Below are 12,434 nucleotides of genomic sequence, written 5' to 3' on the forward strand. Positions count from 1 at the left end.
CACTTCTCTGCTCACTCCTGTCTTAGAGGGAGTCTAGCCCAGCTCAGCCCAAGTTGACACAGCCCCTCGCTTCAGGTTGCGTAAAAAGCGATAAGGCCCCTTTTTGCATGAAGCACTTCCAGTGCTATGTGTTTGGAGGAAAGTGGTGATTAAAGCATGAATTCATTGACCTGATCTGACCCAGAGGTCTATAAAGAGTACATTTTTGTCAAAGAGGGTGAAGGGTGGTAATTGGTGGTTTTACTTCATGGAAGACTTTGGGTCCAGTTTATAGGCCATCATGGGGCGCACCTTTCTGCTCAGCCTCCTGAGATTTCTCCTAAGATTGCTTGCTTGTTTTTGTATCTATATTTTGTTCATTCACTTCTCCCATGTAATATTGCTAGACCTTTCCACTCCATCTCTGCTCCATCAAGGAATTTAACTCAAGTATGATGTGACTTACGGATTTTTGATAATTGAAAAATTTTGGGTTTGTGAAAGAAAAACAGAGCTGAAATGTGTCCCTCTGATGTATCCTGTCTTTGCCGCTTTCTAGAAACTTGGATTGGTCTACTTGCAGTCATAACCGGGGTTACAGTACTTCCAGTCTCACAGGTCATTGAAAAGATCAAGACTTTTGAGAGTCACAGTAACAACACAGTCCAGCTACTGATAAGATTGTCCTGAGCTCATTCACATTTGTGTGTGCTCATCTTGGTTTGTTCTGCTTTTTCTCCCAGGATTTCCATTAAAGAGACATCTTCTTGCAAGTGTTTCCATTTCTTTCTTCTTCCACTTTGTACTTGGTACCCAGAATCTGAAATGGCAGGGGAAATGATAGCTCTCTGGAACCTGTGTTTTCAACAAAACTCTCTGATCCCAGATAAACCATGGATATAGAGGTTACAAAAGGACTGCTTATAGTAGGTCAACCACTAAGTCCAACCTCTGCCAAGCATTATCTGGTCTTATAACCTGAGGAAGTCAGCCTTAGTAAAATTAAGGCTCCTCAAACCAGTTTTAACTTTACAAACAAAGTTCATAATTTTACTTGTAAATGAAGTATAGCAACCTTCAGGATCACTGTTGCTATCACATTGCATTCAGTCATATTAAAATATTCTCAGTGCCAAATACACATCTCTGCTTTTTCTCTTTAGAACCTATAATTCTGGGGTTTCAAAGATGTATGTGTCTACAACCTTTTAAATGTAACCATCTGGGGATTACAGGCTGGATTGAAGAAAAATGCCTTTATAAAACTTTATAGTCTTGGGAAGCTCTGATTTTGGTGAGTTTTCTTAGAAGGCGAAAATAAGATGTGCTTATTTTAAAAAATTACATTCTGAACCTGACTTTTTAGTATACAGTTCTAAATTTTAAAGCGTAAAAGAGCTAGAACATTAAAGCTTCTAGATGATGTCATGGGAGAACATCTTTATGACCTTGGAGTAGATTTCTTGGACACAGAATAAACAATAAACAGTTGAACTTCATTTAAAAACTTTTGTTCAACAAAGGACACTACTAAGAAAACAAATATACAGGTAACAGGGGGAAAACATTTGCAACATGTATAGCTGACAAAAGGCTTGTATTCTGGATATACAGAGAATTCGTATCATTCAATATTAAAAAAGATAAACATCCTCATAATAAAAGAGCAAAAGTTGGATGCTTTAGAAGACAGAGGAATGGCCAATAAAAAAGCACATGAAAGAGTACTACTCATCGTCACTATCAGTGGAATGCAGATTTAAGCCACAATAAGCTACTATTTCCAGTTCTAGGTATTTCTGCTGCAAATAAAATGAAAGCATATGTCCACAAAGACTGTACAGCAATGTTCATAATGCTATATTTATGCGAGTCCAAAACCGGAAACATCCCAGGAGTCCATCATCAGAATAAAGACAGTATAGTGTAGTCAGACACATTAGGGGTCATCATAGAATATACCATATATACACATATGAGGGAACTTTCTGGATTGACAGAAATACTCTCTTAACTTGATGGGGTGTAGGTTACATGGATTATGGATTGTCAAAACTGATCTAACTGTATACATAAAAATGTGTAACATAAACTCTTTTTAGAAGATTTAAAGTGAAAGATTGAAAGGAAGTATTAGAAGAAAAAATACTACCTATATCTGAAAAGGATTTGAATCTATAAAGAACTCTATAAATCAATAATAAGACCAACATATTTAAGAATGGACATGTACAGAAAGCTGGTTAGGTTTATTTTTAAACATGGTATAAATGCCTAGGGCCAGTTTATTGTCTTTTTTTTAAATTACGTGTGTTTGGCGTTCAGATTGCCATTCACTCTCTGAATTCTGTTCAGGGAAACTGAACGCTGCAGGGATAAGCATACTTCCTAGAAGCCAGCCTTCTCCTGTTAGACCTAGTTCAGTTCAGTTGAGCTCAGTCAGGTGGCTTCTCCCATCACTCCCATCTTTCTGTCCTTATTTGAGAGAATCTTGGATCCCTGTGCTAGGAGCCTAGCCAACCTGTGAAGAAAAGTTGGTCTGGTGGTTATGGCCTGTGAATGACTGATTTGTTAGGTCTGTAAACTTTGCTTCAGTGTTGTGACTAAGGAGTGGGCAAATGAAGACACAGACTCAGGTTTTGGTAGGCCTGTGTGCATCAGAATGATGGCAAAGAGCCTGCTTCTGAACTGGAGACTGCTGTTGCAGATGAGCCTTTTGTGTATGTAAGAAGGGTTGTGAGGGAGATTCATTACTGTCTTGAGATTTATTACTTACAAGAGCAAAGCTTCTGTCATACGGTTTTCTTATTTGCCCTCTTCAGTGTCAAAGAAGAACCAGAGAGAAATTTTCAGCTTCCCATTGTCAGTATATAGAACTTGTATATTTCTCCTGCATCACTTAACCACTAAATCACCCACCCACAACAACAGGTAGTTAAGGAATCGCTTGTTTTGCAGCCACACAAGCACACAGCACTATACCACACACAGTTGGGGGAGGGTGCTGATGAATCATTAGCATAGCTGGGTAAGCTTTCATTTGTGAATGTTTGGAACTAAAAGTAGCAGACATTTCTTGCTTCGTGTGTCCTATACTCCTGCATGCTCAGAAGGCCAGATGCCTTGACCACAGTTCTTAGGCCTCAGAGACCGCATGTCTGTGTCATAGGTAGAAATCACTGTAGCTCTCTTTGGTTGTGGGCTGGGGGAAATAAGAACAGAGATTCTTGAGTTCTTAAATTCTATCCCTGTGTCCATGTCATGCAGTCTGTTTCTGGCCTTGTAATAATCCCTGGCCGTTTCGGATTTCTCCAGTTTTCTTTTCTTTGTTTTCCCCTTTCCTTTCTCACTTGACATTAGCATCAGTCCTTGCTTGTGACTTTTTCCATTTAACAAGTCAGAGAAATCTTCCCTCACTGTTGATTAGATTGTCTTTTCACACCCTTTTAAAAACCTTACATTAGCTTTAGAATCAGTTTTTAAACCTGCCACCAAAAGCTCTAATGTTAAAAAGAAAACCGTCCTCACAATAACAGTTTCTCTCAGTCTCATCAAGAATACTTTTAAATGCGGAAGTTAGAAAATGGTGAATAATTGTAGCTGTTCCTGGAAGTCATTGTGTTCCTTAGTAATTATAAGCTGTAATCTTTGGTTCTGATTCCTTGACAGTTCCATCAAACTGTGAAGGATTGTCTTGAATTTAATGAAGTTCAGTCCTAGCAGAAAACTGCTCTTGGGTCACAGAATCAGCAGCAAGACTGTGATGCTGACATGGGAATAGGGATGTTTATACCCTTTGTATTGACAGAAGTTAATTTGGGGGACATATCATGTGGGCTTTTCTTAAGAACATAAAACATTTCACGAAATGAAAGCCAGAGGCTTTCTTAGCAATCAGACGGGAGCCAGTTCTGCCGGTCAGGGAAATGGGACAGCGTGCATTGTCACCTGGTAAACGCATTGCTTAACTGAAGCTCAGGTTCCTTCTCTTGGGTTCAGAGCTCTGAACTTGGATATTCAGTGTCTCTCTTTACTCCATTATCCCTAAGCAATACCCGCTTCGGTCTGGGTCTTTGCAGGGTGAGAAAGACTGGCAGAAATATGAGACTGCTCGGAGGCTGAAGAAGTGTGTGGACAAGATCCGGAACCAGTATAGGGAAGACTGGAAGTCCAAAGAGATGAAAGTCCGGCAGAGAGCTGTAGCCCTGTACTTCATCGATAAGGTGAGGGCATCTTCCTGTCAGACTGCCTACCATGTTCACCTTCATGAAGATGGAGGAGGCATGTATTCCTCCAGGCCCTGTACTTTAAGTACTGCTGGAGAGGCAGTGACAGCCCAGTCATCTGGCGTCCTGCTCACCCCGGCTCTAGCCTACTAAGGAAGGGAGAAGTGGAGGGACAGGTGTTGAGGGACAGACTGACTGCTGCTGTCTCGTCTGTCTAGTAGAAGGACTTTCATGAGTCTGAATGTGCCAGAAAGACTGACATTTTCAAACTCTTTGACCATGTGCCACCCCCCAAAATATTTTATATCACAACCCAACATATATTTGTGTTTGTGTATAACTGAAACAAATGTCGCACAAAACAATGCTCAGCCTTTCTACGAGCAGCGAATTCTGATAGATTTTCCTCTGTTCCTTATTTTTTAAAAGGATGGTTATAATCCTTAAAACTGGTTAAATAGTGCTTGCTTCGGCAGTACAGAGTAAAATTGGAATGATACAGAGAAGATTAGCATGGCCCCTATGTAAGGATGACACAGAAATTCATGAAAACTAGTTAAATGATCGCCAATGTATCCTAACTACAGTTTGGAAGACAGTGCTTTGGAGATCAGTTTCTCGCACTCTTTCAGGAAAAAAAGGTTTCATGTTTTCCCTTGGTTTTAGCACTGTTTATATTTAACACAAGTTCTAAATTAAAAATTAAGAAAAATTCAGAGATTAGCTTTTTGAGTCTGATTGCCCACAGTTTTAAACATCTTCTTTCTTCCATCCCCATTCGAGAGGACAGAGTAAAGAGACATGTAGTTTTCTGGGCAAGTTTAGTAGCCCTTGATTCTCTCCCCACACTCTGTTTGATAAGGGAAGCAGCAGCAGTGCAGATCCAGAATTCCTGGGCCTTGCAGACTGATGCCCTGGCCCCAAAGAGACTTGCGAGGCTTCTGATTTGGGTTTCCTAGACAGCATATGATATTGAAGTTTCTTCATTTGTGCTTATCTTCTCCCCGCACCCCCTCCCCCCATCTCCTCCCTGGACAGCTTGCTCTGCGAGCAGGCAATGAGAAGGAGGAAGGAGAAACAGCGGACACTGTAGGTTGCTGCTCGCTTCGTGTGGAGCACATCAATCTGCACCCAGAGTTGGATGGTCAGGAATACGTGGTGGAGTTTGACTTCCTGGGAAAGGACTCAATCAGATACTATAACAAAGTCCCCGTTGAGAAACGAGTGAGTTACTGTGGCCTGAGCTCCCTGGCCTGCTTCTGCTTTCATTACTTGTTGAGTGCTTTTCCTGTGCTCTGTGTTTGGCTGAAAATGAACACTAGGAAAAATGGTTTGAAGGAGTGAAGAGGTCCTGATTGGTGTCCTGTGTACCTCCTTTGAGCGCCTGCCCTTTACCCCGACCCTGTGCTACAGACCATGCTGTAAAGAGTTGGCCCTCACCACAAGTTGCACATGTTTATCCCATTGTGTTGTTTTAATGATATAACCACCCTTCAGTATCCCTTGGTTGTATTTCAGATTTGTCACTTTTGTAGCTTTGTTCAACTTTTCCCCAGCTCCTGATTCAGCAAAAAGGTAGCCCTTGAGTCTCTGGACCTCTCAGTCCAGAGCTAAAGCAGGTGCTGCAATGCCATGGCCCCCAGAAGGATTGTGCTTGACCCGACAGAGTGCAGTACCCCGGCAGTCCAGCCCTTCAGCAGTCCGATATTTCATCAGTAGCTGGGTTTTGCTGGCTGCAGAAATGTTCCAGATTAAATGAAGCTAAAGAAATCTGACAATTAATGTAATATCTGAGTTTAGGTTGGATTCCATACTGGGGAGGTGAGGAACATCAATGGGTCAACTGACAAAATAGGAATATGAACAAGATTGGATAAAAATGTGTCTGTCTAATTGACAAAGCTGAGAAGTTGTGTGTGTATATAAGAAAATCTCTGTTCTTAGGAAGTACACTGAAATACTCAAGGGTAAAGGGCATAATTATGTAAGTACCCAGAAATGGCTCTGAACAAATAATTATGCATATACACATATAGATGTAGAAAGGAAATGAGTGTACATGTACACTGCACAAACCGGAAATGAGGTAAAATACTAATGGTAGGTGAATCTCGATAAAGGATATGGACTTGGTTTTGTTGTTATTGTTTTTTTGCTTTGTGGGGTTTTTCTTTTTTTGCAAGCTTTATGTTGTAATTATTTTCAAAGTAAAGATAATAATTAGGCTCTGCTTATTTCTTTTAGGTTTTTAAGAACTTACAACTATTTATGGAAAACAAACAGCCTGAGGATGATCTTTTTGATAGACTCAATGTGAGTGGACAAAGCCCACCGGGTTGAAGAGGGGCCCAGCCAGAGGCTCCCAAGCCGCTGAAGAAGAGGGTTGCCTGGGAGTGACTGGGGCTTTGCCCTTAGCCTATCCCGGGGCACCCTGTATACCCTCCCTTCCTCAGGCACACACAGATCCATGGCCAAAGCCCTGGGATGGGGTGGATGAACCCTGCCTTCTATCCTCCTCTGGCTTCTGCATAGCATTGGCTGGAAGCTCAGTCACCACTGCTAGAGACCCAAGACCTGTCCCTGAAATCTTACTGGGGAAGGTCTTAATAGGGAGGAATACATATACTTTATTGGTCTGCTTAAGATCAAAGTGCTTCTTAAGGAGGTACATGTAACTCTGTATTCTGGAATTCTACCTTTTCATAACTTCCCACTGGCAGGACAGTAAACTTGTAATTGCATAAATGTCCTAGAGCTTGCCAGGAGGGCCTGGATGGTATGGCTTCTACTTGAATCCCATCCTTTTTGTTGCTTTGTATCCTCCAGACTGGTATTCTAAATAAACATCTTCAGGATCTCATGGAGGGCTTGACAGCCAAGGTGTTCCGTACATACAATGCCTCCATCACGCTACAGCAGCAGCTAAAGGAACTCACAGCTCGTAAGTACTGCCTGGCCAGACAGGGACCACAGCCTTACTGCTGATGTCCACTATCCTTAGTCGGCTGAGTCCTAGATCTGTTCCACTTTTCCTTATTAACATTGTGACTGGAAACTTTTCCCCGCCACACTGCAAATAGAGGGCTAAGGCTTATTAGATGGATAAACAGATCAGTTCTGTCTTCCCCCAATCCTATTCTAGATAAGCTTTTAAGGAATGCTGACAGGGGCTTTCTGTCTGCTCTGAAAGTGCCTGTATTTTGTGTATTGTATCTATGTTATTTAAGAGCTCACCAAATGAAGATAAAGTGTTGCAGTGTTTTATTAAATTGGAGAGAGTAAGGTTGTCATGGTTACTAAAACAGCATAGGAGCAGATCCTTTCCCTGAGGTTTCTTTTTATCCCCCTTTTAAGAGTAGATAGTATTTTCCTAAAAACTGGCTGCTGAAAGTATCACCAAGATCCGCAAGCTTTTTTCCTCTGGAGTCTAATTCTAATGAGTTTCCACTGTCCTCTAGAAGTATGTCAAATGGTATTAGAAAATGGTGTTCAAAAAGCCAAAGGCGGGTGTGTTGAGGGTCAATATTTTAGGGTGTGGTAAAGAATGCTACACGACGCAAGTGAAAACATTTCTCAGGTGACACTTAACATTTTCCTTTCTGGAAGATACAGTGCCTTGTGGTTTTAAAATGTAAAACTTATGGACCCTTCATTTCACCCTCCTCTCTAGGCTATTTGTCCCAGTTCCGTGCTGTTTTGGGTGGTTAGACAGGGGAGGTGAGCACTGGGGAAAGCAGGTGATGCTGTTGACGCTCAGATTTTGACCTTGTGCCTTGGGGGAACCTGAAGTGATCATCTGAATGAGATGAGGCCCAGTAAACCCTCAGGATGGAGTGCTGGGGAAGGCATACTGTGTGTGCTCTCTTGTTACACAAATTGACTCTTCGTCACCATTTTTCTTTCTTCCCAGCTGACGAGAACATCCCCGCAAAGATACTGTCTTATAACCGTGCCAACCGAGCTGTTGCAATTCTTTGTAACCATCAGAGGGCTCCACCAAAAACCTTTGAGAAGTCCATGATGAACTTGCAGTCTAAGGTATTTTGGATCTGGATGGTGGGGGGTAGCAAAATAAAAAGAACCATGTCTGCTATGGCTATTTACACTCCACCCTCTGGGCTGGGCTGGCAGGTGGCCAGTCTTGGGTCTGTTATGGAAGAAAGGTTCATACTAAAGATGCATGGAAATATGATAGTAGTTACTCCTGGTTGAGACACTGAATATCGGGTATTCATTGTCCAGTGAGTATTCCGAGTTGAAAAGCTAAATTTAATGTAGCCTCTTTGAAATACTGCTAATTATTGTCCTTCTACTAGTCTTCACAACTCCTTTCCACAGCCCAGAAATACAACTGTTTCCAAATTAGATTGTTTTAAATTGAAAGGATGATGAGACAATGATATTTAATTTCCCCTAATCCTAGCACAACTATTTTTAGTTTTACACATTTCACATGAATCATATTTTTATATAGCTCATCACCAAACATCTGTTGAATACTGGCTTTGTGCCAGAGCTGCTGCCCTAGAGGGAGAGACTGACATGCAAACAACGAGATGCTATTCCTCTCTCCTTCCTCCAACTCTGCCTGGTACTGAGCTTTTAAGCTGCAAGGCACTTAGCATTTGATGATGATCATTTCTGTGTTACCCATGGGTACATAACTAATCCATTCTAATGTACTAACCCACCATGAGAATTTGTAGCTATTTCACTACAAAGTAGATACATAGGTTACAAAGTAAACCAATTATCTTGAAATATATTTATGCAAAGGTCTGATATAGTAATAGACGTGGTTTTACTAATAGGTGGGTCTAATAATTGTAACTGTCAAGGTAGTAATGAATATAAATGATACTTTGATTTCTGCAACAATTACAATATGAAAATACACATACCATCTATTGGTAATAAAGTCATAAGTATTACTGATAATACTATGTTTAGTTGCCAACATTCATAACTGAAGAAGTGATGAGTTTTAGCTAGGGGTTAATTAAACTACAGATTGCTGCTTTTTCCATCTGTGCTCACGAAGTACTATACCTGGACAGCTGGAGTTCATAAACCACTGCTGTCGAGTGGGGCTGCATACATGTTTCCAGGCCCAGGGGGTTCTCCTTCTGTTGACATTTCTTCCAGATAAGTACCCAGGTGTGGTACATATGGGTCAAAAGACACATACAACCTGCAGTTCATGCTTCACATGCCACCTGGCTTTCCTGAAGGAGTGCACACATCCACAGTACACAAGAATGTGTCCACAGACGTCTCCGATCCTTGGACCACGTGACTGCAGGCAGAGCGCCTGTCCAGACCGCCCATCCTTGCAGCTCTGTTAACAGTGGTCATGTGGTACCATTTACTCTTCACATGCTATCATTTCAAGCCAGAAATAAAAGCATGAATATTCAGGTGGTGTTTACCTAATTCAGGAGACCCATCCCTGGAGCATGAGGAGGCCTTTTGTTGGTCTCACTCTGGAACCACTGTTTGGGCAGTCCAGGCTGCCTGCCAGACGAGCCCTCTAAGCCCAGGAACCCTCTCCTGTGTGCCCACAGAGCAAACACACACCCCTGTTTGCCAAGTGAATCAATGGGGTCTTTAATGCTTTGAGAGAATTTGACATAGCCTGCCAATTTAGTATTCACAGAAATGGTTAAAAGATTGTGGTTTGTTGCATTTCTAGCTTAAGAAGAATCTGGCTAGTGGTGTCTGTGACGCTTTTGTGTAGTCAGTTCCTTCAGTTTGACTTTGGACAACATAGATGTTGGAAGTAAGCCATTCGTAGTAAAATGCATTTAATAATTCTCTCACAATGATGGCCTCTGTTTCCAGTCTTGGGCTGTGTGTGTAAATCTAACAGACAATGCCAGGCTGAGAGTAACAGCCCAGTGTATCAGAGTCAGGCATGTATTTATTCTGCAGAGGTTCCCTTGACCTTGGGGGTTAGCAGGGTGATAGCAGGTCGGGGTTCTCCTGTCCCAGCTGTGAGGTCACCACTCTGTGACCCCAGCCCCACGGTGCTGCCGGCTGCTGTCCTTAAGCAGGAATAGAGAACTTAAAACCGGTGCTCTCAAGCGAGAGAGGCTGGAACTGTCCTCTTCTCTTCTTTTAAAGACTGGGGCCCCAGGAGATTTCATTTGGAGAAAGAACTCCATAGCTAAAAAGTTTTCAAATCTGCTTTGAATGATAACTGTTTGAATTTCCTTCCTGTCTCAGCTTTCTCGCCTTTTAAAAACAGAATGCCAAAGCCAGGCCATGCCATGTATTGGCTTGGAACAGACGAGGCTGAGTGGTTTGGCTTCCTGGGTACCTTTTAATTGCCATTTTCTAGTCCCTTGAGTATTCTCTTCAGTGCATTTTTTTTTTTTTTTTTCTGGAGGAGTTAGCAGCTCTTCTCAGAGTGCTGGTAGAATCCGAGGAATGAGCTGAGCTCAGTAGATGTAAGGACTCTTGTCTCAGCTTCATAAACAGTATCTCCTGCAGGATTCTTGAGATGCAGGTGACAACCTGGCCCAGGATCCATCTGATAAACAGCTCTCACCTGTCATCCTCTTGCCAGTATCTAAAACCAAAGTATTCTCTGATTGAAAGATTAGCACCTACACACCCAGTCCCAGTGGGTTCTTTCCCTGAGTTTCTGGATTAATGGGTCCCCAAGTCATTGCCAGTGGTCATGTGTGGATGTGAGAGTTGGACTGTGAAAAAAGCTGAGCGCCGAAAAATTGATGCTTTTGAACTGTGGTGCTGGAGAAGACTCTTTAGAGTCCCTTGGACTGCAAGGAGATCCAACCAGTCCATCCTAAAGGAGATTATTCCTGGGTGTTCATTGGAAGGACTGACGCTGAAGCTGAAACTCCAATACTTTGGCCCCCTGATGGGAAGAGTTGACTCATTGGAAAAGACCCTGATGCTGGGAGGGATTGGGGGCAGAAGGACAAGGGGACAACAGAGGATGAGATGGCTGTATGGCATCACCGACTCGATGGACATGAGTTTGAGTAAATTTCAGGAGTTGATGATGGACAGGGAGGCCTGGCGTGCTGCGATTCATGGAATCGCAGAGTCGGACACAGCTGAGCAACTGAACTGAAGTCATTGCCATAAAACCTTCATTTCTTCAAGGGTGACTGAATCATATAAATGGTCAAGTAGCATTGGAATTCAGCACCTGCTGCATATCTACTCTTTGCCTTCATGAAGCCACCCCTGGGTGTTTTAATGAGACAAAACCACCAGGCCAGCCTACTTGATGGAGACATCTTGAGGAGCCCTGTTTTCTCTCTGGACTTATTTCATTCCTAAATCTTACTGTTGTTCTTCCCTACCCAGATTGATGCGAAGAAGGAGCAGCTAGCAGATGCCCGGAGAGACCTGAAAAGTGCTAAGGCTGATGCTAAAGTCCTGAAGGATGCAAAGACCAAGAAGTATGTGCCTGGTGTGATGCAAAGCTGGGGTTGGGTGAGAGAGAAAAAGCGTCCCAGCATCAACCAGAGGTCCTAGCTTTCCTAGGGTTTCTGAGTGACGTCTTCTAGAAATGTCTGGGCCTGTGGCTTTTCTGCTTTTACTGCCCCTGGGTGGCAATGTGGGGATACGGTGCTCCTGTCCAGAGGCCAGGCCCAGTTCCTGATGACTTCCTTTCTTCCAGGGTTGTAGAGTCAAAGAAGAAGGCTGTCCAGAGACTGGAGGAGCAGCTCATGAAGCTTGAAGTTCAGGCCACAGACCGAGAGGAGAATAAACAGATTGCTTTGGGAACGTCCAAACTCAATTATTTGGACCCAAGGATCACCGTGGCTTGGTAAGCACCACGCCCTTCTTGAAGGCCCCCCGCTGGCTTGGGAAGGGTGATGGGGTTCCAAGAGCATTGTCAGCTCTCACGCGGTTCCTACATTGCACACTTCAGAGAGTCCTGTCTTCTGCCGTGCACACTGCAAATGCATTGGGACATCCTGGATGGTCTGAAATGGTCAATACTGTTATACCACCTTGGAGTGTTTATTTTGTCTGCTAAGGCAGGTATGGTCCCCACCCCTAGTGGAACTTTAGGACAAGGATGGAGACTCTTAGTCCTTATTGGAGGAAAAAATAAAAATGAGCCCATCTACCTACACTTGAACTTCTCAATAAAATTTTTTTTTGTAAGTGAAGGAAAAAAGGTACAAATAAGGAGAAAAGAAAAACAAAAAACGAGAATACGGATCTGCGCAACCTATGCAAAGAGTT

At 42.7% G+C, this 12,434-nt stretch overlaps 1 protein-coding gene and 1 non-coding gene across 2 annotated transcripts in view; both read left to right on the plus strand.

Moving 5' to 3' along the window:
• TOP1 (DNA topoisomerase I) overlaps positions 1-12,434 on the plus strand; it is an 85,901-nt gene that overhangs the window by 71,613 nt on the left and 1,854 nt on the right. The window contains exons 14-20 of the mRNA XM_043884139.1: positions 4,059-4,202; positions 5,244-5,429; positions 6,450-6,518; positions 7,032-7,146; positions 8,116-8,243; positions 11,544-11,638; positions 11,860-12,009. Coding sequence (XP_043740074.1) covers positions 4,059-4,202; positions 5,244-5,429; positions 6,450-6,518; positions 7,032-7,146; positions 8,116-8,243; positions 11,544-11,638; positions 11,860-12,009 — 887 coding nt within the window. The remainder of the gene's footprint in view (positions 1-4,058; positions 4,203-5,243; positions 5,430-6,449; positions 6,519-7,031; positions 7,147-8,115; positions 8,244-11,543; positions 11,639-11,859; positions 12,010-12,434) is intronic.
• On the plus strand, positions 4,668-4,770 carry LOC122682281. Its single transcript, XR_006337299.1, has one exon. It is a non-coding gene; the product is annotated as a U6 spliceosomal RNA (small nuclear RNA).

The sequence above is a fragment of the Cervus elaphus genome, chromosome 23, assembly GCF_910594005.1.
Source record: "Cervus elaphus chromosome 23, mCerEla1.1, whole genome shotgun sequence".
In the NCBI taxonomy this organism is placed as follows: Eukaryota; Metazoa; Chordata; class Mammalia; order Artiodactyla; family Cervidae; genus Cervus; species Cervus elaphus.